At 43.3% G+C, this 24,852-nt stretch overlaps 1 protein-coding gene across 2 annotated transcripts in view; it reads left to right on the top strand.

Moving 5' to 3' along the window:
* Window positions 1–24,852, top strand: part of samhd1 (SAM domain and HD domain 1) — a 68,893-nt gene that overhangs the window by 5,752 nt on the left and 38,289 nt on the right. For both annotated transcript variants that reach the window (XM_048550210.2, XM_048550209.2), the window contains exons 2-7: window positions 1,794–1,860; window positions 6,205–6,274; window positions 8,416–8,576; window positions 12,014–12,129; window positions 22,600–22,670; window positions 23,945–24,124. In XM_048550210.2, the coding sequence (XP_048406167.1) occupies window positions 1,850–1,860; window positions 6,205–6,274; window positions 8,416–8,576; window positions 12,014–12,129; window positions 22,600–22,670; window positions 23,945–24,124 (609 nt within the window). In that variant the 5' untranslated portion in view covers window positions 1,794–1,849. The remainder of the gene's footprint in view (window positions 1–1,793; window positions 1,861–6,204; window positions 6,275–8,415; window positions 8,577–12,013; window positions 12,130–22,599; window positions 22,671–23,944; window positions 24,125–24,852) is intronic.

Genomic DNA, 24,852 nt, shown 5'->3' with positions numbered 1-24,852 from the left:
TTATTAATTTACTGGATGGAGGTGTGCCTGGCTAGACCTGCACTTCTCATCTGTCACTACTTGCCTTTGAGGAGATGGTAATCCGTCACTGCCTTGTATTGCAGCTCCCGGAGGTAGTTCACTGTACTGTTGGTGGGTGAGATCCAACATTTTGACCCAAGGACAGTGAAAGAATGGTGCTGTAGTTCCAAGTCAGGGCGCTGTGACTTGGAGAGGAATGTGTAGGTGCCGGAGTTCCCATGCATCCACTGCAGTTGTCCTGGGTGATGGAGCTTGAGAGTTGTAAGATGCTGACCAAGGACCATCATGTCGATTGTGCACATTGTTGAAACTCTGCATCAGTGGTGTAGAGAGTGAATGTTGATTAGATGGGTGCCCACCACATCTTTTTTGAGTTCCTATTCTGACAACGGAGGAAGGCTTCAGCTTATCTGTTTCTGTGTGCAGTAAACTAATCTTCCTTGATTCAGGTTTCTCTTTTGAAATAAAAGCTGATATTTCCTGAACATGCATCTGAGATTTGTGGATTTTTCAAGATACTTAAATTCTCTGGGAGATTCATTAGATGTTTTGGGGAAATTCTTCTGCTCAACCATATTGTCGCTTTTTGTGGTTCAAAATAAAAACAAAGTCGCGATTGACGTAATCTTCCTCCCACAATATTTTCCCCTCCAACTCCACTGAACTGGCCCTGTACAAGAGCAGATCACAGGTTAGGAATACTGCGGTGAGTAACTCACCTCCTGACATCCCAGAGCTTGTCCACCATCTACAAGGCACAAGTTAGGAATGTGATGGAATACTCCCCACTTGCCTGGATCAGTGCAGCTCCAACAATAGTCGAGGGATTTAACACCGTCCAGACATAACCACTAGCTTCATTGGCACAACATGCACAACCATCCCCTCCCTCCACTGCTGATGCTCAGTAGCAGGGGCCGTGTGCCGTGTCCAAGATGAACAACAGAAATTCACCAAAACTCCTTAGACAGCACCTTCCAAACCTACAGCCATTTCCATCTAGATGGACAAGAGCAGTAGATACATGACAACACTGCCAACCACTTGCAAGATCTCTTCCAAGCCACTTGCCATCCTGACTTGAAAATATAACACTATTCCTTCACTGTCACTGGGTCAAAATCCTGAAATTCCCTCCTTCAGGACATTGTGAATCTACTTACAGCACATGAATTGCAGTGGTTGAGGAAGGCAGCTCACCACTACCTTCTCGAGGGCAAACAAAGCCAGCCAGCAATGCCCAGGTTTCATGAATGAGTAAGTAATTATCACTTCGTAAGACGTAGGAGCAGAAGTAGGCCATTTGGCTCATTGAATCATCCACCATTCAATGAGGTCAAAGCTGATCTGATCACCCTCTGTTCCACTTTCCTGCCTCTTCCCTTTTCACTTGATTTCCTGACTGATTAAAAATCTGTCTATCTCAGCCTTGGACATACTTAGCAACCCAGCCTCCACAATCTCTGCAGCAAAGAGTTTGACAGGTTGACTTCTTTGAGATAAAATGATTCTTCCTCATCTCTGATTTAAACCAGGTGACTTCTTATTCTCGGATTATGCCCTCTGGCCCTAAACTCTCCCGCAAGGAGAAACAACCCCTCCACATCAATCTTGTCAGTAATCTTCATTATTTAATTCAGATCTCTCTGCATTGTTGTAAGCTTGAATGAGTAGAAGCCCAAACTATTATTGTTTATGTAAAAGAATCAGTTGGGGCTAAAAATTGAACAAAATAATGCTTCATGATTTGTTTCCTTCTTCTCATTCTTCAGATGAAAAACTAACTGGAAGTAAACTACCTTATCTGACACAATCTGACTTGGAGCAGATGGGAGTGAAGTAAGTGTTTCAATATTATAATTAAGGGCAATATTCTGTGTAAACTGGGGGTGTTATGACTATCTGTGTAACGATTATTAATTCTGAAAAAAGAATTTTCCCCAGAATCAAAGGTAGAGAGTTAACATTCTTGCTTCGTGGATGTGAGTTTGCTCGCTGAGCTGGAAGGTTAGTTTTCAGACGTTTCTCACCATTCTAGGTAACATCATCAGCGAGCCTCCGACGAAGCGCTGGTGTTATGTCCCGCTTTCTATTTATCTGGTTAGGTTTCCTTGGGTTGGTGATGTCATTTCCTGCGTTGGCGATGTCATTTCCTGTTCTTTTTCTCAGAGGATGGTAGATTGATTTGGAGCCAATGTGTTTGTTGATGGAGTTCCGGTTGGGATGCCATGCTTCTAGGAATTCTTGTGCGTGTCTCTGTTTGGCTTGTCCTAGGATGGATGTGTTGTCCCAATCAAAGTGGTGTTCTTCCTCATCTGTACGTAAGGATACGAGTGATAGTGGGTCATGTCGTTTTGTGGCTAGTTGATGTTCATGTATCCTGGTGGCCAGCTTCCTGCCTGTTTGTCCAATCATTGGGATGAGGGCGTCTCCAGCTAAGCCAGTATTTATTTCCCACCCCTGTTTGCTCAGAGCGCAGTTAAGTGTGAACTGCATTGCTGTGTGTCACATGTAGGCCAGACCAGGTAACGATGGCAGTTTCCTTCCCCAAAGGACATCACTGAACCAGATGGGTTTTTCCGACAATCAATAATAGATTCATGGTCATCATTAGATTTTTAATTCCAGTTTTTTCTTTATTGAATTCAAATTCCACGATCTGTCCCAATGGGATTCGAACCCGGGTCCCCAGAACCTTACTTGGTTCTCTGGATTAACAGAGATAATAGGAACTGCAGATGCTGGAGAATCTTAGAAATAAGCTGTGGAGCTGGATGAACTCAGCAGGCCGAGCAGCATCAGAGGAGCAGGAAAGCTGATATTTCGGGCCGAGACCCTTCATCAGAAAATCAAATAGATTAGATTTTCTGATGAAAGGTCTAGGCCTGAAACCTCAGCTTTCCTGCTCCTAAGACTCTGCTTGGCCTGCTGTGTTCATCCAGCTCCACAGCTTATCTCTGGATTAACAGTTCAGCGATTATTACCACTAGGCCATAACTGTTATAAAGTGGAGGTTGGACCCCCGTCCCCCAACCGAGAACTGAAAGACCCAAAGAGCAGCAGCTTGACCTATAATCTGTAAAACAGTGTGCCCTGCTTTTCAGCAACTTTTAGTGGTTAGATGAAATAAATCCCTGACATTCATTTTAAAATTAATAGGTAATTTATTCACCTAACTCTAACAATAAACAAATTAACTCAACTAATAACCAACTGAATAATCCATTCTAACTACGAACTATTCCCAAAGAAAGCAAGATTCTAATGGTGCAATGTTCTGGTAAATACAAGGCTCGCCTATATAAACACAGAATTGAATCTCTCAATCACAGCCAGGTTTCATGGTATCTGGAATGTTTTATGCCTTCTCCATCAATCCTACTGTCAGGAATATTAACTAGTTGTGCCCTTGGTACTATTGTTACTTAGATGGTGCCTTCTCTAAGACACAGAGGAAGCTGTGAGAGGCAGCAGTTCTCTCTGATGAAGGGCCTAGGCCCGAAACGTCAGCTTTTGTGCTCCTGAGATGCTGCTGGGCCTGCTGTGTTCATCCAGCTTCACACTTTGTTATCTCGGAATCTCCAGCATCTGCAGTTCCCATTATCCCTTCTTTTTATACCCTTGATGACATATCAGTACTTCTTACAATAGGATAGGCCCTATGTTGTCAAAACCATCATACTTAAATTTAATAGGTTTTTGGTGACTAAGTCCTGGTTCAAAATGATTTGTTAAATTCAAAGGCCTGTTTTCTTGGTTTAAAAACCCTGCTGCTTGGCCTGCTAACTGTCTGGCCTTTTGATACAAATGTTTCAAATTAGATGCTGTCTGTGCATTTGCAAACTTTCAAGCTGTTGCTCACAGATGTCCATTTTAAATCTCTAAAGCACAGAAAAATCGATTCTTTTAAAAAAGGTACCAAGCAATGCTTTCCTCCTCCCTAGCATTTTACAGACACCAAATTCGAACATCCTGCCTCCCCATCCCCAAGTACTCTACCCAACTTTGCAATAATCACCACTTCCATCTGTGTCAATACAGAATCATCGAGTTGTTGCAGTGCAGACCGAGGCCATTTAGCCCAATATGTCAGTACTGGCCCACTGAACGACCATCTGATTTCCTGTATTCTCCGGCTCTGTTCCCTGTAAAGCCTGCGCACATCCTTTCTCTTCAAGTAACTGACTAAATGCCTTCTTAGATTTACATTATACATAAATGATTTGGACAAAGCAACTCAGGGCATTGTTGCTAAGTTTGCAGATGCCTCCAAGATAGGTGGAGGGACAAGTGGTGTTGAGGAGGCTGGTAACTGCAGAAGGACTTGAACATATTAGAAGTGCCTCATGGAATACAATGTGGGAAAGTGTGAGGGTTATATACTTTCTTAGGAAGAGTAAAAGCCTAGACTATTTTCTAAATGGGGAAGAGCTTCCGAAATCTGAAGCACAAAGGGATTTAGGACTCCTACTTCAGGATTCTTTTAAGGTTAGTGAGCAGGTTCAGTTGGCGGTTAGGAAGGCAAATGCAATGTGAACAGTTCAAGTGGGCTGGAATACGGGAGCAGAATTGTACTGCTGAGGCTGTATAAGGTTCTGGTCAGACCGTATTGGGAATATTGTGATCAAATTTGGGCCTGTGTTTAAGGAAGGATATGCTAGTGTTGATGGGAATGCAGAGTATGGTTGCAAGAATGATGCTGGAGGTGAAGGGTTTGTCATATGTGGAGCAATTGAGGACTCTCCTTTTGTACTCCATGGTGTTTAGAAGGATGGGGTGGGGGGGGGTGCTCTGGCTGAAACTGGTTTGAACCTGGGTCCTCCGAACATTATCTTGGTTTCTGGATTAATAGTCTAGTAATAATACCACTCGGCCATTGAGTGGGAAGAGCAGAATTGATGGTCCAAATGGCCTAATTCTGCTCCTAGTTCTTATTGTCGTGTGGCCTTCTCCCATAATCCCCCTCTCCTCACTACAAACCAATTCCACTCCTTTATTGTGGCTCAGTTAGTGTCACTTTTTTGAATAAAGGGGAGGAGGTTATGGGTTCCAGGACCCACTCAAACCTTGACTGTACAATCCACGTTGATGCTCCATAGTGTATGTGAGGAATACTGTGTGATTAGCAATGATAACTATGAAATAGTGACAATAGACCGGGGCCTCCAGGTTCCATTGAAAAGGTTCCCTCGGTTGATCCTGTGTATGGAGGGATTTTCCTCTCTGGAGAGGAGAACCCAGGGTTAAAGAGAACTGGCATGAAAGTGGAGTTGACGATTGGCAGATCAGCCATGATCTCAATGATGAACCAAATGGTCTGCTTTTATTCCTATGTCTTCTGGTCTTACGTCTTCCACTTACTCTTCTATCTGTACTTCCTCATTCACAGTAAACAATGTAGTTTCTGCCCATCCTCGACTTTTCTGTCGGAACTTGAATCATCCCCATCCAATCACGATGTAGCAAAGGCAGTTCCAGTTTAATAAGTCTTCCTTCCAGTTTAAATCCCCTCATACCATGGACCACCTTGGGGCTGCCAGATTAGCAGTCACACAACACCAGGCTTATTTGAAATCACGTGCTCTTGGAGCTCCTCAAGCTGCGCTCTACAAGCTTGTCATTTCAAATAAACTTGTGGGACTATAACCTGGTGTCTTGTGACTTCTGACTTTATCCACCCCAGTCCGACACCGGCACCTCCACATCATGTCAGTTTAACCTCCTTGACTTATTTTAGCCCAAATTTGAACTACTTATATGGTTTGAGCTGTTTCATTAATTATGTTTGTTCAATTCTGTTTTATGGTGCTTTGGCCATAATGATTGAAGCACCTCCTATATTCCCTTTGTTTCTGGGGATGTTAATAAAAGGAGAAGTGAAACTAGTCTTGTAATGGAGATGGAGTTGAGAGATATTCCTTGTCCCTAACATGTCTTTCAGTCTTGAAGATGTAGTAACCCACTTTGGAACAGGTTTGAAGGGCTGAATAGCCTTCTGTGCTTTAGATGGAATGAAAGTACGGAGCTGTGAGATAATATCCAGCCTCTTGTAATACAATATGCAATTTTTAATTTGTAAATATTTTCAAATGGTTGCTAAGTGGGCACTGAATGTCACAGATTGGCTGCTTCACCTTTGTAAGCCATAACTTTTTTGTGGTTATGCCGTTTTCTTCATTGTAGACCTCTTGGTGAACGCATGGATCTGATCAAATGTATCAATTTGCTGTGGCAGAAACCTATGGATATGAAGGTAGGTGTCTAGGGGAAGTTGAACAGCCTTAAATCTGGTTTCCTTCTCTGGCTGGTGACCATACTGAGTGTTTGGAGGAGGATGCCGCAGAGATTGTAATGAGGTCAACCAGCTGGACCTTATAGAATCTGAGTTCCCTTATTGGGGTTATTAATCTGGCCCCATCAGGGAGCCTTGGCTGACAGATAAAAAAAACTGCGTGTCTCTATGAGACAGTACTATAATCAAAGACCAATCATGTGTAAATAAAGGGTGACTAGGTGACAGAATATATCCTCTGGAGTTATTTCAGATCTCATTTGAAAAATGATGGGGGGATCAGGGTTGTGGGTGATTGAGTAGACTGTAGTGTTGCTTTCTTATGCAGATCCTGTGAGGGAGTGGGCACTATCGCTGGGTGAGTGGGAAGTCTGGTGAGGCCCATTGTAACCTTGAGCATGACATCCCATTCTTATGCTGTCTACATGACATGGTGGGCTTCTCCCTAGGTAGTGCTGTGCTACCAATTAAGAGGGATTATTGTTTGTTAACACCTTCTCCACAACCCAACTGACCTCATAAAAGTCTGAACTTGCTGAACATGCTTGATGTTGAGAAAACCTGACATAGAAACCAAGGCAGATAGTCAGTGAATTTAGCTCCCCACTTGCTCCGAACAGTCTCCACGTTGGGCACCAGGTGCTAGTATTCTGGGTCACACTCCATGAGCACCAGACCCCTCTCTCCACAGGCATTGGCATTTGACAAGCGCCAGCTTCTACAAACCCTCCTGGCATATCTTCAGTCTGCTTACAGTTTGCTTCTGAACCTTGGGGCGATGCCAGCAATTCTCAATGTCGTGCTGCAGCAAGCTCAGTGTGTGCTCAGCAACATCCGCTCAGCTCATGGACTGCATACTTACTCTGAGCATAGCATCCTTGTTTTGACTTGTCTTGCCTTGCTTTCTTGAATTTCACCCACACAATCAGAGATACCAGGCTCATATGACTTTTTGTCTTGCCTTACTTTTTGAACACATTGAGCTTGTCAGCAGGTCTCTGTTAAGTTAAGGTGGATAGCTTTTGATCAGGGGCTTCTGATTTAGTGAGTCAGAGGCTGGTACTAGACATGCTCAGTCATCTACTTGGGGTGGTCAGAGTTGGGATGCTGCCCACCAAACCTCAGAGGATCCCACCTCGACCCATCCCTCTATAATCCACTTACCCAACACATCCCTGAACACGATGGGCAATTTTGCATGGCCAATCCAACAATACTGGCTGGCGGAAAGAATGAAAGAGATTCCTGGTTAACCATATGATAACAAGAAAATTGGAGCCTGTACCATCATTTTACAAAAATGCAGACTGCAACGTGCGTTAAAGTGGAAGCTTAAATAGCAACTCGAACTTCCTACAGTGAGGCACAAAGACCAAGTCATTACACCATTGCATTTTTGTAAACTCTCTCAACAATCAGTGAAATGTGACGCAGCAAAGGCCTTTTTCAAATTATAAAGGGACTGTGTAGAGTAAGCTTGGAGCAGGTTATTCCACTCATAGTGAGTTCCAAAACAAGGGCCCCAAGTCATGAATCAATCCAATGGCAAAATCCAGTGTTTACCCCTTTACCCAGAGAATGATTATAATGTGGACTGTCTTACAGTGAGGTGCAGATCTATATAACCAGATGCTAGGTAAGTACCTGAGGGACGAAGGAATAGAAGGGTATGTTGAATGGAGGAGACTCCCATGCATCCTTAACTCTAGTGTAGAACAAAAACCGAGAGAACTGCGGATACTGCAAAATTAGAACAAAAACAAAGTTGCTGGAAAAGCTCAACAGCTCTGTCAGCATCTGTGGAGGAAAAAAAACAGAGTTAACGTTTTGGTCTGAGGAAAGGTCACCGGACCCGAAATGTTAACTCTGTATTTTTCCTTCACTGATACTGCCAGACCTACTGAGCTTTACCAGCAACTTTGTTTTTGTTCTAGGGTAGAACATTTGTGCTGAATGGCCTGTGCTGTTAAGAAAATGCATGTTCTAATAACAGGTTTGTGTAATTTCAAATGACTAATTAATTTGGTTAACCTGTGTGTGGGATTTGTAGTAAATACAATCACACTGACAATGTAAAGTGAGATTTTTGGTTTTTCCTATAGGTATTCAATGACCCAATCCATGGCCACATTGAGATGCATCCAGTCCTTGTCCAGATCATTGACACTCCACAGTTTCAGCGGCTCCGATTCATCAAGCAGCTCGGAGGGACATACTTTGTCTTTCCTGGTGCTTCTCACAACAGATTCGAGCATTCCATAGGGTGAGGAATCCAGGGAGGAGGTTTAGCTGAAAAGTAGAAAGTGCTGGACAAATTCAGCAGGCGGTTTCTGTGGAGAGAGGAGCAGAATTGATGTTTTGAGTCCAATGACTCCTTGGAACTGAAGGGACCTGGAAAATGATGGTTTTCAATTTGGTGACCAAGTGGGAGGATGAGCGAAAAAGGAGGAGAGGGTGAGGGTGTGCAGAGCCAAAGGTAAAGGGAGTATCAGTGACAGAGAGCAGAGATAAAGATGCAGGATTTGAGGTGCATGGAAGTTGGGAAAAGCAAGAAGTAGATCAATTTTGATGGGACAAGCCCACTGCTGACATGTCTATGCTCTGCCCGCTATAATTCTCCGGAGAAGCTCAATGCAACAACATCTCATTTTCCACTCATGCACTGTACACTGTTCAAAACTGAGACTGACTCAGTGCCAATTTCCAAAACATTAATACATGTTGAGTAATCGATGGAGCATATCCAGGGGAGGATTCCCTCAGCTCCAGGATTTTAAGTTATTCCATAAGATCTTTTTCAGGACTCCCGAGTTTCTGTAGTCATTCTGCAGTCAGGCCACTGGATGGGTTAAATGTCTTGGAGTTTAACCACCTCCCTATCACTGCTGAGTGTTCATGACTGATGTCTTTTTAAGTTAAAACTTGCTTCTTGAAATTGTGAACACAATATACATATTTCCATAATATTATTGAGCATATTATGTCCATTTGGTGCCTGAACTGACAATCACACCTAACTATTTTAACACTCTCATCTCTGACCTCTGATCTTCTATCCTTCAAAAGCTTCCATTTCTACAAGACTCTGCTGCTTGTCTGACACCCTCTTCGACCCCTGATCCTGTGATTGCTGACCTTTTGAACTGGCATTCTAGTGATATTATTTTTTCTCTTTAAATTTCCATCCCTCCATGACCAACCCTTCTCTTCCTCTTGTCTTCTCACTTCCATTTCAATATAACTCTCCAAAAACCATTGCATTTCTCCAATTGTGGCCTGTTGTGCATCCCTGACGAGCATTACTCCAACTTCCAGCTGTGTAGGCAGGCCAGTAAGATGGTGCCCTACCTAACAGCAACCATATCCATGAATGATTTTTTAAAAATGATCTGAACCTCTGGAATTAACCACTTAAATTCCTCTTTTTCCTCTTTTGGGATCTCTGTTATGCCTTTGTCAAAGCTATTGTTATTCTGGCCTAATATCTCCTTTTGTAACTTTGGTGTCACATTTTGGCTGATTTATGCCGCTGTGAAATGCCTTGGTCTTTTCTCTGCACTAGGGATGGTATATGCATGCAAGTAGTTGCACACTTATTTTTCAGTGGGGAATGTGCATGAACTGGTTAGAGTTCTAAAATCAGGGTAAGTGGTTCTATTAAGTAATATCACAGTGTTCAGTCTGGAGAATCTAAATGGAGGAATGTCTCTGCTGCTAAAAGCTGTATATATTTAATTAGAACAGGGACAGAAACTGACATCGCAGCAATGAGAGCTTTGCGTGTAGATGATTTGAACCTTTTTATATTAGATTGGCCTAGTGGTAGCACTGTCTCCCTGAGCATGAAGGTTATGAACTCACGTCAGGAGAAAGGAAAGCTAATAATGGGAACCATAAGTAGGTGAGAATGGGTTGGGCTGTGCTGAAAGCAACCCATGTCACGATAGGGCCTGGGGTGTTGGAGTGGATAAAGGATGGAAGAGAGTGTTCAGGCTGTAAAATTATCAAACTTGATATGAAGTCCTGAAGGTGCACGGTCCCCAACTGGAAAATGAGGTGCTTTTCTTTCAGCCTGCGCTATTTTCACTGGAGCACTGTAGCAAGCCTGAGACAGATGTTGGTCAGGGGATTGCAGTGGTGTGATGAAGTGACAGGCAATTGGTAGCTCAAATTCTTTTGGAGCAGACAGAAAGTAAGTTCACTGCAAAGCAGTCACCCAGGGTCTAGGCCCAAAACGTCAGCTTTCCTAAGATGCTGCTTGGCCTGCTGTGTTCATCCAGCTCCACACCTTGTTAACCTAGTCTGTGTTTTGTCTCACCAATGTAGAGCAGGCTACTCAGTGAATAGTGAATATAATAGACTAGATTGAGTGAAGGGCAGGTAAGTCACAGCTTCACCTGGAGGGTATGTCGAGAATTTGGATGGTGAGGGGGGGAGGAAGCAAACAAGCAGGTGTTACACCTTTTGTGATTACGTGGGAAGGTGAGGAGGAGATGTTGGGAGGAGGAGTGGAGCAAAGTGTTCCGGAGAGAACAATCCCTGCTGACGAGGGAAGGGAGGAGAATATTTATCTGGTTGTGGTGTCCTGTTAGAGTTGGCAGTAATGGCTGTTAATGATGTTTTGGATGTGGATGCTGGTGGGTGAAAAATGAGGACTGGGGGACCCAGTGTTTTGGGAGGGAAGAGAAGGGGTGGGGGCAGAAGCGTGGGAACGGAGTTGGACACGGCCGAGAGCCACAGTGGTGAGGGATTCTTGGTTGAGGAAATTGGATATTTCTAAGGACCACCCCCACCCCCCCCCCCCCCCCCCCCGCCCCCCAAACTTTATTGGAACAGATGCGGTGGCGATGGAGAAACTCGAAGAATGGAATGGAGTCCTTCCAGGAAATGGGGTGTGAGAGTATATAGTCCAGGTGGCAGTCACCGGCCTATCCCTAAAACAGGGAACAAATGTTGAGGAGGGGAGGGACGAGAAGAGTCGGATGGCTCCTGTTACTGACCCACCTTTCAATCTGACTACAACTTGGGTGGCATGGTGGCTCAGTGGTTAGCACTGCAGCCTCACAGTGCCAGGGACCCGAGTTCAATTCCAGCGTTGGGCGACTGTCTGTGTGGAGTTTGCACGTTCTCACTGTGTCTGCATGGGTTTTCTCCGGGTGCTCCGGTTTCGTCCCACAGTCCAAAGATGTGCAGGCTAGGTGGATTGGCCATGCTAAATTGCCCGTAGTGCTCAGGGGTGTGTGGGTTATAGGGGGATGGGTCTGGGTGGGATGCTCCAAGGGGCGATGTGGACTTGTTGGGCCGAAGGGCCTGTTTCCACACTGTAGGGAATCTAATCTAATCTAAACAGGCAGTGTACAAGCATCTGTATCTCATCTGTAGTAACAGTCAGGATGCAGTTGATTGTAAGAAATCGGATACGGAAAAGCTGTTATCATTTGAGTGAGTGATAGTAGGAACTGCAGATGCTGAAGAACCTGAGATAACAAGGTGTAGAGCTGGGTCAACACAGCAGGCCAAGCAGCATCAGAGGAACAGGCAGGCTGACGTTTTGGGGGGAGCCCCTTCTTCCGCATTTGAGTGATCTTTTTCTCCGTGAAGAAAATCCACAGGTATTTAGTCTACTAGAAACCTCATGACAGTTAATGTACAAAACACGGTGTATGCTTGTTAAATTCATTCTGGTCTGTTGTCCTGTAGTGTGGGATACCTGGCAGGCCAGTTGGTTAAAGCTCTTGCGGAACGGCAACCAGAACTGCAGATTAGCCATCGTGACATTCTGTGCGTGCAGATTGCCGGACTTTGCCACGATCTGGGTGAGTGAGCTGCTCTGTGAAGAGGATGCTACCTCCTTGTCAGTTTTCTTATTTCAGCAAGATCATCACATTCCATTTGCATCAGGATTGGGGTTCAAAGCCAACCAGGTTAGGACTTTGTTATGCAAACTGTAGTGGGTGAAAGTATTGCTGAATTTAAAGGTAAATTCTTTAGATTATTCAGTTCCCAGTCTTGCTTAACAAGGGTCACGGTCAGAGGCTTCATTTTTCCAAAGCAGCACTCATCTGGGATTTGTCACTGGTATCCTGAGGGATCTTGTGGTCCACGTCCATAGATCCATCGTAATTGCTACACAAGTTGTAAAGAAGATGCATAGTGTGTTGGCTTTCGTTGACCGGGGAATTTGGTTTAAGAGCCGCGGGCTTATGCTGCATCTGCATAAAACCCTGGTTAGACCGTACTTGGAATATTGGCTTCAGTTCTGGTCACCTCATTATAGGAAGGATGTGGAAGCTTTAGAGTGGGTGCAGAAAAGATTTATCAGGATGCTGCCTGGAGGGCAGGTCTTATGAGGAAAGGCTGGGGGAGGTAGGGCTTTTCTCATTGGAGCGAAGAAGGATGAGAGCGGACTTGAAAGAGGTGTACAAGATGATGACAGGTATAGATAGAGTGGATAGCCAGAAATTTTTTCCCAGGGCAGAAATGACTATTACAAGGGGGCATAATTTTAAGGTGGTTGGAGGAAGGTATAGGGGAGATGTCAGAGGTATGTTTTTTACACAGAGAGTGGTGGGTGTGTGTGGAATGCGCTGCTGGCACTGGTAGTGGAGTCAGATACTTTAGAGACTTTTATGTGACTCTTGGATAGGCACATGGAGGATAGTAAAATGTAGGGTATACAGGGTAGTATGATCTTAGTAGGATAACAGCTTGGCACAACATTGTGGGCTGAAGGGCCTGTACCATGTTGCACTGTTCTATGTTCTATTCAAACTGTCAGCAGAACATTGACCAATATCCTTGTGGGCTGACTGTAATGTTTTGTACGTGAGGAGAGAAGGGTACGAGTGTGAAATTATTGTTGCTGTGCTGGTTACTTCAGTATCCCAATGTCACTTCAGGAAATGAAGAGGGAAATGGAATGTGAACTGCACCCCTCCTAATTGTGAAGCTAAATTTACATCCTTCATTGCAATCACTGCTCACAACTGTGTGGTTTTGTGGTGCATTGTGCAATGCACATTAGTGGGTCTGCCTTGGCTTGTTATGAGACAATAAGTTGTCGTCCAAACCGGCACTGACTTCAAGGTTAGCAAAATACACCATTGTTAATCTTTAACAATATCTCCCTTGCACCATTACAATCTGGACTGACCATCCAGTTTACACTTAACCTCTGCCCCTTGTCTGTATCTCAGGTCATGACTGTGAAAACTGGGCACTTTCGTAATAAGAATTTCAAGCAATTCTCTGAACTTTTGTAGTGTCATTTTAAATGACAGTCAGATGGTGCATCTTCTACTTGAGTTATAAAGTAAGAGGAATGCTAATCATTAAGTTAGTTTATAAATTCTTAATTCAGCAAAAGGGAGAAAAGTGAGTTGTTCTTGAGTTCTTGCAGATCCTGTTGAGTTGACTTGCTTTTCACATTTTATACCCCTTAGTCTAGACGGTTTAAGATGTTGCAGTCCAAAATGGTCACGTAATCTTACATTTCAACATGAAGGAAGTAGACTAATCAACTAATGATTTGCTAATGTTCATGCAATTTGGAAACTGAAGCAGGAATTACTGGAGAAAGGCAGCATGGGGAGAGAAAGAGTCGACGTTTGAGTCTGGTATGACTCTTCAGAATTAAAAGAAACTGGAAAATGGTGTTTGTTATGCAATAGACAAACAGAGAGGAGGGTCGATTGGAACAGATTGTGAGGCTGCCCACAGTGAAAGATAATGGTTGTAAAGGAGCAATAGAGATGTAAAATAGGTGTAAATGTTGGGTGTGAAAGGGAGAAAATGGGTCCATGCAGATGAGATCAAAGTCAGCAAAACACAGATGGGGTGGGGTGGGGGGGGGAAGAGTGTAAGAAAAGAATACGTACAGAGGTCATTCTCTGACGTTGTGAAACTCCATATCGAGTCATGGAGGCAGTAAACTGCCTAAGTGGAAAATGAGGCTAAAATAGTATCAGAGATAATGGGAACTGCAGATGCTGGAGATTCCAAGATAATAAAATGTGGGGCTGGATGAACACAGCAGGCCAAGCAGCATCCCAGGAGTTGGAAGAGGCTTCGCAGTGAGGTTAAAATAGTATCAGAGTGGAAAATGAGGCGTTGTTTTTCCAGTTTGCCAGGAATTGTTGTTATCTTAATTCTGGTGCTTGCTTTGAAAATAGCCCTAGTTGCAGTTATTAATGACATTAAGATCAGTGGTCTATTTAAGTAACTGATAAGGCTGAGCTGGAGTATTGTTGCTGTGCTACTACTTGAAACGATTGGATAGATAAAATTAAACTTGAGGTTATCTAGGAACACTGCTAACTGTGTACTTCATCGTACCAAGCCCTGTTTATGTTTCTGCCTTATGCCTGTCTGTTTATCGTGGAACAATCCTTGTGTCTGCTCCACCTTGGAGTGAAATAATGTCTGATCTTTGACCTCATGCACTATTCATGTCTTTGTTGCATGTTCCTTTTAAAAACTCAGTTAATGGATGTAATTAAACTGGAGATGGTGCAGAAAAGATTCTCAAGGATGTACCAAGACTGGATGGTTTGAATTATACGGAGACGCTGTAATATTTTTTCCCTGGAGTGTCTGAGGCCGAGGGGTGATCTCATAAAATCATGAGCGGGTTAGGTAAGGCGAGTAGCCAGGGCCTTTTCCCAAGGGTAGGGAAGCTCAAAACCAGAGGGAATAGGTTTTAAGGTGAGAGGGGAAGGATTTAAAAGGGACCTGAGAGGCAAATTTTTCTGTGTGTGTGTGGAACAAGCTGCCAGAAGAAGTGGTGGAGGATGGTACAATGACAACATTTTAAAAGGCATCTGGATAGGTACAAAAATAGGAAGGGGTTAGAGGGATAACAAGGGGTAGAGCTGGATGAATACAGCAGGCCAAACAGCATCAGAGGATATGGGCTATATGCTGGCACGTGGGACTGGGTCAGTTATGTCCAAAATTAATGAACTCAGATTTGCTATCATTGAAATCTATTTGCCAGTTTTGCATTTAAAATTGCAAAAAAAGATATCTGTAGATGTATATAGTAACCATCTAAAGCTTACCTAGCTTTGTGTCATTAGCAAACTGGACACATGTTTTCTATGCTATCCTCTAAATTGTTGATGAATACTATGGATATTTGAAGCTTTAACATTGCTACTGTGGGACACCACAAAACGTACCTTCCCAAATGAAATTCTTGTCTGTTATCTCTATTCTTTCTCTCTTTCCACTCCTTTCACTCTGCTCCTGCTCCTCCTCCTTTCACTTGTGCCCTTTTGTTTTATTGTCTTCAATGTTCTTCCTACCAGAATCTTTCCATTGACCCTCACTTGTCATCTTCCTGCCCAGTCTACCTACTTAGTTATGTTCTTTGAGTCCTACACTATTCTCCTTACATTTTTGCAAGTTTTCCAGGCTTCTGTGCCCTGTACACAGCAAGGTTGAGAACATTAATATATTTCAGAAAAAGCAAGCGTCCCAATACTGATCCTTGGAAAGCTCAACTTAAAAAAACCGTCCTCCAGCCTGAAAGATATCTATTGGCCGTTACTTTGTATAATAGAACAAAGAACGGCCAATACTGGAGATCTGAAACAAAAACACAAATTGCTGGGGAAGATCAGCAGGCCTCTCGCAGCTAATTTTGTGTCTGTGTTGCTATTGTCCCCTTTATTCCATGACCAATAATTTTGCTTGCAAGTCAGCTGTGTGGCACCCTTCTGGAAGTCTATATACACAAGAGTTCATTTTTTACAAATAATGAATTAACATACAATTTCTTTAATCTAAAACTAAATTTGCTTGAGTTGTGAGAACTTTGCAGTTGTCCCTAATGTGATAATCTTTCAGTGTCCTCATCTATTTGGTTCCTATCCCAGGGTTTAAAAATATCTGCTCCTAGGGGTTTGGAATGCCTTAGCGCTGTTACTCTTGTTACATTTCAGTTAATTTTTTTGGGTCCCTGACACTGTTTCACAATTTGTTTCCTTGTGCCTACTGGCATGCTGGCTTTTTCATCCACTTTACTGTAAATACTGACCCAGAGTAAAACAACAAGTCAATACGTCCAACATTTCAGAATTTTTATTGGCTACATCAGAGATAAATAAACACTTTGATTTTAAATTCTCAGCCTTATTTTCACATACTTTGACGGTCTTGTCCCTCGCTACCTCTGTAACCTGCAGCTTCATAACCCTTCAATATTGATGTGCTCCTCCAATTATCATTACGCTATCACTGACAATTGTGCTTGTGGCTATCAAAACCCTAAGGTTTAAAGGTTCCTCCTTATTCCTCTCGAGGTTCCTCCTGCTCCTTTTCAACTCCAACTTGTCAAAGAGCAAGTTTTGTTGTAATGGTGATTTGCCCTAACATAGGGCTCATCACTGTCCGAAATGGAATGTGGTTGTTAGTTGTGTGGGGAATTAGAATATAATGTTAGATGTTTTGTTACTGTTACGCAAAATGTTGGTGAGATCACTACCCTACTCAGTACAGTGTTGGGCTCCTTATTTTAGAAATGACAGAAATACATTAGAAGCTGCTTGGAGAAGGTTTACTTGACTGATTCCTGGGATAGCCACATTCCCCCTCATTTTCCCTGCCGCTGTGCAGACTTCTGCGGCCAGTGTGTGACGGAAACCTCTGGAACTGGAAGTACAAGGACACGTACGTGATTTGTGTGCACGCAGACCCTCAGTGACCGTGTAGATCAGGGGGAACATTTGATGGAGGGATTACCTTGTGGGGCACATTGGACAGAAAAATAAGAGGTCATTTTTATTGAGACAAGTCAGATCCAGAGAGGAGTCATGTTGTGGAAGTACCAGTGTTGGACTGGGGTGGACAAAGTCAGAAGTCACACGACACCCAGGTTTATAGTCCAAAAGGTTTATTTGAAATCACAAACTTTTGAGGTGTGCTTCCTTCCATTTCACCTGATTAAAGGGGCTGTGCCCTGAAAGCTTGTGATTTCAAATAAATCTGTTGGACTATCACCTGGTGTCATGTGACTTCTGAACCTGGGAGAAGTTGACAGGACGAATACTGAAAGAGTATTGACTCTTTTCTATGCTGTATGACTCTTGTGGGAGAGATTAGAATTTTTTTTCTGAAAAAGGATCTTCTATGTAACATGAAGAGGAGAAATGGTTTTTCAGAGGTGTTGAGAGTCTTTGGAACTCTCCTTTGCAGGGATTTTTGGAGTCAGTCACTGAATATTTAGAATGTGTAGCTGATTGTTGAATAAATTAGTTAATCAGAGGTAAGTGGGAATGTGGAGATGAGACCATGTCAGAGCAGCCATAATCTTAATGAGTGAGGGAGCAGGCTCGAGGGTTTGAATCAGAACCGACTGTTCCTATTTCATGTATGTTTGTATGTAATCTAATGTCTTGTCACTCCTGTGAATTAGCTTGTTGGTTTTTAATGGTAAATGTGTTCTATAAAATGCAAATCACTAATTCAGTGGATATAGGCTGATAATGGATTATCAAAAAGGGGGACTGTGATAATGTGGGAAGGGAGAGATTTGGCAATGTGTGAGAGGAGTTTTCTTCGACTGGAAAGAGTTTATCTTTAAAAGAACTCTCTCTGCAAAAGTGGTCTGGAGTGGCAAATTTAAAAACATGTTGAGCTTTGACCTGAAATGGGGCACATGGCAATTTCTGATCATGGCTGTGTAAAACCGCAGTGAGAGAGAAACCAGCAGTGATGTGGTACATGTGCTGCTCCGTTTCCTAAAACTAAGAAATAGAGATAGGAAATTCACTTTTGCTGCAGGTAGGAAGCAAAAAGACTTTGACAGTCATGTCAGCCATTAAAAAGAGAGGAGAAAGGAGATGAGACAGTGAAACAATATAAAACATGAAACAATTTGTGCTGAAACAGTTTAGGGAGGGCATTCATTTAGAGGGCAAAGCAGAATTTTGAAAAGAATATTGTTGTGCTGACGTGTTACCAACAGTTGAAACAATATTCACGAATTGTTTCAAAATGAAATTACTTCTTTACTTGGCAAAGAGGAGGAAGCTAGCAGGAACCTGGGATTATTGTGACTGGCTCACGAAGTTTCACCATAGTCTTTGAGGACGTGTGACCTGCTTCTACGACGCAAACAGAACTTGGAGTGAGTTATCCTAACTCTCAGACAGCAGAACTGTGGCTGACAGATTTGTGAGAATGACAGAAGGGATTGAATAGAAGAATGAGAAACAAAAAAATTGGGTTGAGAAAACCTGGTCAATTGCCTGCTGTGGAGTTACAGAGCTAAATTAATGCTAATGTGGATGTGAGTTTGCTCGCTGAGCTTGAAGGTTTGTTCCCAGACGTTTCGTCACCATTCTAGGTAACATCATCAGTGAGCCTCCAATGAAGTGCTGGTGTAATGTCCCGCTTTCTATTTATCTGTCATTTCCTGTTCTTTTTCTCGGGGGATGGTAGATGGGCTCCAAATCAATGTGGCTTCAATGTAGCTCCATCAACAAACACATTGATTTGGAGCCAATCTACCATCCCCCGAGAAAAAGAACAGGAAATGACATCACCAACGCAGGAAATGACATCACCAGTCCAAGGGAACCTAAACCGATAAATAGAAAGCGGGACATAACACCAGTGCTTCGTCGGAGGCTCACTGATGATGTTACCTAGTATGGTGACAAAACGTCTAAAAACTAACCTTCCAGCTCAGTGAGCAAACTCACATCCAGAAACCCAACCTGAGCTACAAATCTTCTCAAAACTCGCTAACACAATAGGTATCAAAAATTCCTTGCTTTCAAAACTTGCAACCATCTGTGTATTTAGAAGCCCAAAAATAAAAAGGCACTCAGAGGTAGTTGGAACTGCCGATGCTGGAATCTGAGATAACAAGGTGGAGGAACACAGCAGGCCAGACAGCGTCAGAGGATCAGGAAAGCTGGCGTTTCGGGTCGAGACCCTTCTTCAGAAAAAATAAAATGGCATTGTCTTTACAGTAAATATTTGGTGTGCAGATTGCTGTTTTTAGAGACTTAGAGTTTAAACAGTTAAACAAGGGTAAAGTCGTCATAATCATAATCAGACCATAGGGCTGTTCTGTCATTAGGGAGAGAGGATTAGTAGTGGTTTAACCTGAGGGTTTGTGAAGGAGGTTCCTTCATGGTAATCCTCAGTCAGTGTCGGACTTGAACCCATGCTATTGAATCACAAACCAGCCGTAGAGCCAACTGAGCTAGGCCGACCCCTCCTGGCACAGTTAAACAGCTATAGGTCACATTTTTTAAAAAAAAGTTTGACAACTGTTAACTGTCGCAGCTGGCCCCAAGTGGAAACATGGTCCTCTGTAAATATACACTTTTTCAGGAAGTATCGCCAACTGCATGAAGCAGAGTTTCTGCCCTTGAGATTACACTGGCATTGGAACAGTGTATGGACAAAGATGCATGTTTGTGAATACCATTTTTATTTTCAGAATTATCCTGTAGCTACAGTGGAAGTTCTAGTCACCACATCACAGAAAGGATGTAATTGTTCTGGAGAGAGTGCAGAGAACATTCACTTTTTTTTATGCAGAGGATGGTAGGTGTCTAGAATTTGCTGCCTGAGTTGGTGCGGAGGCAGAGACTCTAGATTCTTTTTAAAAAGTACCTGGATCTGCACCTTGCGCTCCGCAAGCTGCAGGCCTGTGGCCCGTGTGCAGGAAGATGGGATTAGAAAGGGCATCTGGATGTCTTTTGGCTTGGCATGGTTAAGATGGGTTAAATGTCAATATGGTTTTAAGTGTGGCCCACCAGTTAGATTAGGAGTGATACACAGGCTGTGAAGGTTATTTGATTGCTAGAGGATAGACTGTTTTTTCTGCAGTCACGGAAATCAGTTCTAAATATAGCCTAGCCATCTTGGTATGCCACAGAAAAGACTGAGTGGGCGCGAGACATTCTACAGGGTTGAGAGGGGCGACACGGCCTACATTGGAAGGGAGGGGTGCTACTTGTGAGAAAAGGTTGAGGCTTAGTAAAATTGGATAACATCCATTGGTAATATTCCAGTCCCACAGAGGGATGAGGTATCAGAGATTGCAAAGACTGGCTTTGGTTTGGTTTTAGTTGAGGAACAGAAAAGATTTTTTTTCTCATTGCTTGCTTTTTTTTCCTGTGGACTTAAAGTAGTAAGAATGGCTGCAAGCTAAAAAATAGGCGATTTAGGAGAAATGTAAACATAATAGAGCAGTAATTTCATCTCGAAGTTGATAGGAAACTTGGAAGTATTAGAAACAGTGAGGGAGATCCCCACTTTGGAACGCTTGATCTAAGTGAAACCTTTTTGACGGAGTTAGTAAAGCAGTTAAGGACTTAGTATTTGAGATAATGGGAACTGCAGATGCTGGAGATTCCAAGATAATAAAATGTGAGGCTGGATGAACACAGCAGGCCAAGCAGCATCTCAGGAGCACAAAAGCTGATGTTTCGGGCCTAGACCCTTCATCAGAGAGGGGGATGGGGGGAGGGAACTGGAATAAATAGGGAGAGAGGGGGAGGCGGACCGAAGATGGAGAGCAAAGAAGATAGGTGGAGAGGGTGTAGGTGGGGAGGTAGGGAGGGGATAGGTCAGTCCAGGGAAGACGGACAGGTCAAGGAGGTGGGATGAGGTTAGTAGGTAGCTGGGGGTGCGGCTGGGGGTGGGAGGAAGGGATGGGTGAGAGGAAGAACCGGTTAGGGAGGCAGAGACAGGTTGGACTGGTTTTGGGATGCAGTGGGTGGGGGGGAAGAGCTGGGCTGGTTGTGTGGTGCAGTGGGGGGAGGGGATGAACTGGGCTGGTTTAGGGATGCAGTGGGGGAAGGGGAGATTTTGAAACTGGTGAAGTCCACATTGATACCATATGGCTGCAGGGTTCCCAGGCGGAATATGAGTTGCTGTTCCTGCAACCTTCGGGTGGCATCATTGTGGCAGTGCAGGAGGCCCATGATGGACATGTCATCAAGAGAATGGGAGGGGGAGTGGAAATGGTTTGCGACTGGGAGGTGCAGTTGTTTGTTGCGAACTGAGCGGAGGTGTTCTGCAAAGCGGTCCCCAAGCCTCCGGAGGCTTGGGGACCGCTTTGCAGAACACCTCCGCTCAGTTCGCAACAAACAACTGCACCTCCCAGTCGCAAACCATTTCCACTCCCCCTCCCATTCTCTTGATGACATGTCCATCATGGGCCTCCTGCACTGCCACAATGATGCCACCCGAAGGTTGCAGGAACAGCAACTCATATTCCGCCTGGGAACCCTGCAGCCATATGGTATCAATGTGGACTTCACCAGTTTCAAAATCTCCCCTTCCCCCACTGCATCCCTAAACCAGCCCAGTTCATCCCCTCCCCCCACTGCACCACACAACCAGCCCAGCTCTTCCCCCCCCCCCCACCCACTGCATCCCAAAACCAGTCCATCCTGTCTCTGCCTCCTTAACCGGTTCTTCCTCTCACCCATCCCTTCCTCCCACCCCCAGCCGCACCCCCAGCTACCTACTAACCTCATCCCACCTCCTTGACCTGTCCGTCTTCCCTGGACTGACCTATCCCCTCCCTACCTCCCCACCTACACCCTCTCCACCTATCTTCTTTGCTCTCCATCTTCGGTCCGCCTCCCCCTCTCTCCCTATTTATTCCAGTTCCCTCCCCCCATCCCCCTCTCTGATGAAGGGTCTAGGCCCGAAACGTCAGCTTTTGTGCTCCTGAGATGCTGCTTGGCCTGCTGTGTTCATCCAGCCTCACATTTTATTATCAAGGACTTAGTATTTCTTCAGTCTTGCACCGCATTTTTATGTTCATGTCTTGGAGTGGCCATAACCTTGTGACTTGTGTGTTACTGAGCTACTGCTGATGATGTGGATAACAAAATGTGAGGCTGGATGAACACAGCAAGCCAAGCAGCATCTCAGGAGCACAAAAGCTGACGTTTCGGGCCTAGACCCTTCTTCAGAGAGGCTGCTTGGCCTGCTGTGTTCCTCCAGCCTCCCATTTTATTATCTTGGATTCTCCAGCATCTGCAGTTCCTATTATCTCTGATGATGTGGATACTTGACTTTGTAAGTAGGGGCTTTGATTACTACGACACTAAGTTAAGTGGAATGTTTACTAATCTCTGCTTAGGTCTTGGTTGGTGTACTGTGCGTGATTTTGGGCACTACTTATTTTTACATGAAATATGGCCTTGGAAAGGTCTGTAAGAATTGTAAAGATGAGTGACTTAATTATTTGGAGAGTATTAAATACCACTGATACGATAGATTTAACATCTTACCTTTCATTCTTCCAGGTCATGGGCCATTTTCTCACCTGTTTGATGGAAAATTTATCCCTCTTACTCGAAAAGATGTAATATGGACGGTAATGCTTTTTATAGAATCTTGGGAGTATTGAACATTGCAAGAAATGCTGCAGTGAACTCAGCTTCATTGTTACATTAACTGTGGTGGTATCTCCAATGTCAATTGTTATGTTAACAAGAAAATGAAAACAAACCTTCCTTAGACTATCTGTTACAGACATTCGGTCATGGAGAAATGTCATTTGTGTGTCAACTTTTAAATCATTACTTAACTGGGTGTTCCTTTTTATATCAACTGTTTTGAGAAAATTTTAGGATTCCTTTCCGAGTTCATTGGCACAAACCTCTTGTTCAGTCTGATGTCTACACTTTCTCAGTTCTAACAACTTGCAGATTTTTATACAAACGCTTGGCATGGAAGCTTCACAGACTATGAACCACATCTGAAGTGACTGGTTCCTCCGAACTGATTTGGAAAAAAGAAACGTTGTTCTCTTGCTAGCAGAAACTATTCTGCAGTTTAAATTGAATTCCAGATTCTTCTCCTGACTTTGAACACATTATTCTGAAATTAAAGCTAAACTAATTGCTTCAAAGTGCTTACTCTGTCTGTCATAAACCCAACTGTATAAACTTTTTTACCTGTTATCACCACAGGTGTCTGCTTTGCAGATCGCTGAAGTCATGTGCCTTGTAATTTTGTGTTTAGGCTGCTGTTACAAATGGCCTTTATGATCTTTTCTCAAAAAACAGTCACAGAACTGACCTAAATATGCCTGACTCCTTTTTTAATTCAAATTTCAAATAATGATAATATATATTCACTCACCTTTTCATCACATTGTATGCAGAAATAATAATTTAACTGTTTGGCTGTTGGTATCCATGGCATTCTTTATTCTTTCCTAAAATTGGCAAATATTCAGCATTATAAAACATTTGGTAACCACCTTCTGCACTTTAAACAGTAGATTTTCTGCCCAATTGCTTTGTGTCAGCGTTACAATCTTCTCCTGTCCTTTTCTTCTAGATCTGCCAGCCTACCCTTGTATTCATTCTACTGTTCACCTGAACTATTACATATTGTAGTGAGCTCTACTTTCTGTCAACCTATCAACTTATTGATATTCTTCTGACTTCCCTGATGGACTTATTAACAAATATCTTGTATTTATGGCCATCTAGTTGGGAGCTCACAAGGCATTTGCGTCTGAAGTTGGGAGGCTTGAGTGTAAATATCTGTGCTCCAATTTTGGGGTGTGAGCACTGTTTGATTTTTAACTGTTGTCCACCTGCATAGCACGCTGAACCAAAATTTTTTGCTTGCATCTAGCACGAGGATGCTTCCTTGACTATGTTTGAGCACCTGATCGAAAAAAATGGCTTGAAAACTGTTCTGAAAAATCATGGTTTAATGTTCCCTGAAGATCTTGTATTTATCAAAGAACAGATCAGAGGTCCATTAACTGAGACGAGGAGCAATGGAGAGGCCTGCACTATGAAGTCCTTCGAGGTAAGTAACCCCATTGAACCAACGGAAAGGGATGAGGGATGGTATGTCTGAATTAGCAGCGTTCAAAATTATAAATTGAAATATGGTTTTTTAAATGTCCAGTCATGATGTTAGCAACTTTATTTAAAATAGAGGTGCAAAAACCTGGAAGAAAGCTCAAGGAACTGAGCAATGTAGAATTGGAATACTGTAGGCTAAATTCCAGTTCTGCGCTGAAAATGTGAAGTTACGCACATTAACAAGAAGAATAGAAGAGTTGAATATTATTTAAGTGGTGTTAGATCACAGAAGGCTGCAGTACAGAGGGATGGAGGAGGGGGAGTCTTGGTACATGATTAAACAAAAAAGTATTCAAGTTTAACACGTGGTAGGGAAGACATATGGAATGTTGGCCTTTATTTCACAGAGAATGGAATATTAAAAAAAGAGGAGTCTTGCAGAAATTACACAAGACGCTAATCACACCTTACCTGGAATACTATGAACAGTTTTTAGGCCCCTTATTTAAAGATACAGCTCAGAGAAAGTTCACCAGGTTGATTCAGAATATGGAGGGATTTTCTTATGAGGAGAGGTTGAGTAGATTGGATTTGGCCTCAGTGGAGAGGAGACGTTATTGAAACACACAAGGTTTTCAGGAAGCCTGTAACAAGGTAAATATGCAGATGTTGCTTCCTCTTGTGGGATAGTCTAGGACTGAAGGGCATGATTGAGAGTAAAGGGCTGGC

Source organism: Stegostoma tigrinum, chromosome 19 (assembly GCF_030684315.1).
Source record: "Stegostoma tigrinum isolate sSteTig4 chromosome 19, sSteTig4.hap1, whole genome shotgun sequence".
Lineage (NCBI taxonomy): Eukaryota > Metazoa > Chordata > Chondrichthyes > Orectolobiformes > Stegostomatidae > Stegostoma > Stegostoma tigrinum.
Note: the sequence above shows the minus strand (reverse complement) of the source record. Positions and strands in the feature narration are given on the sequence as shown.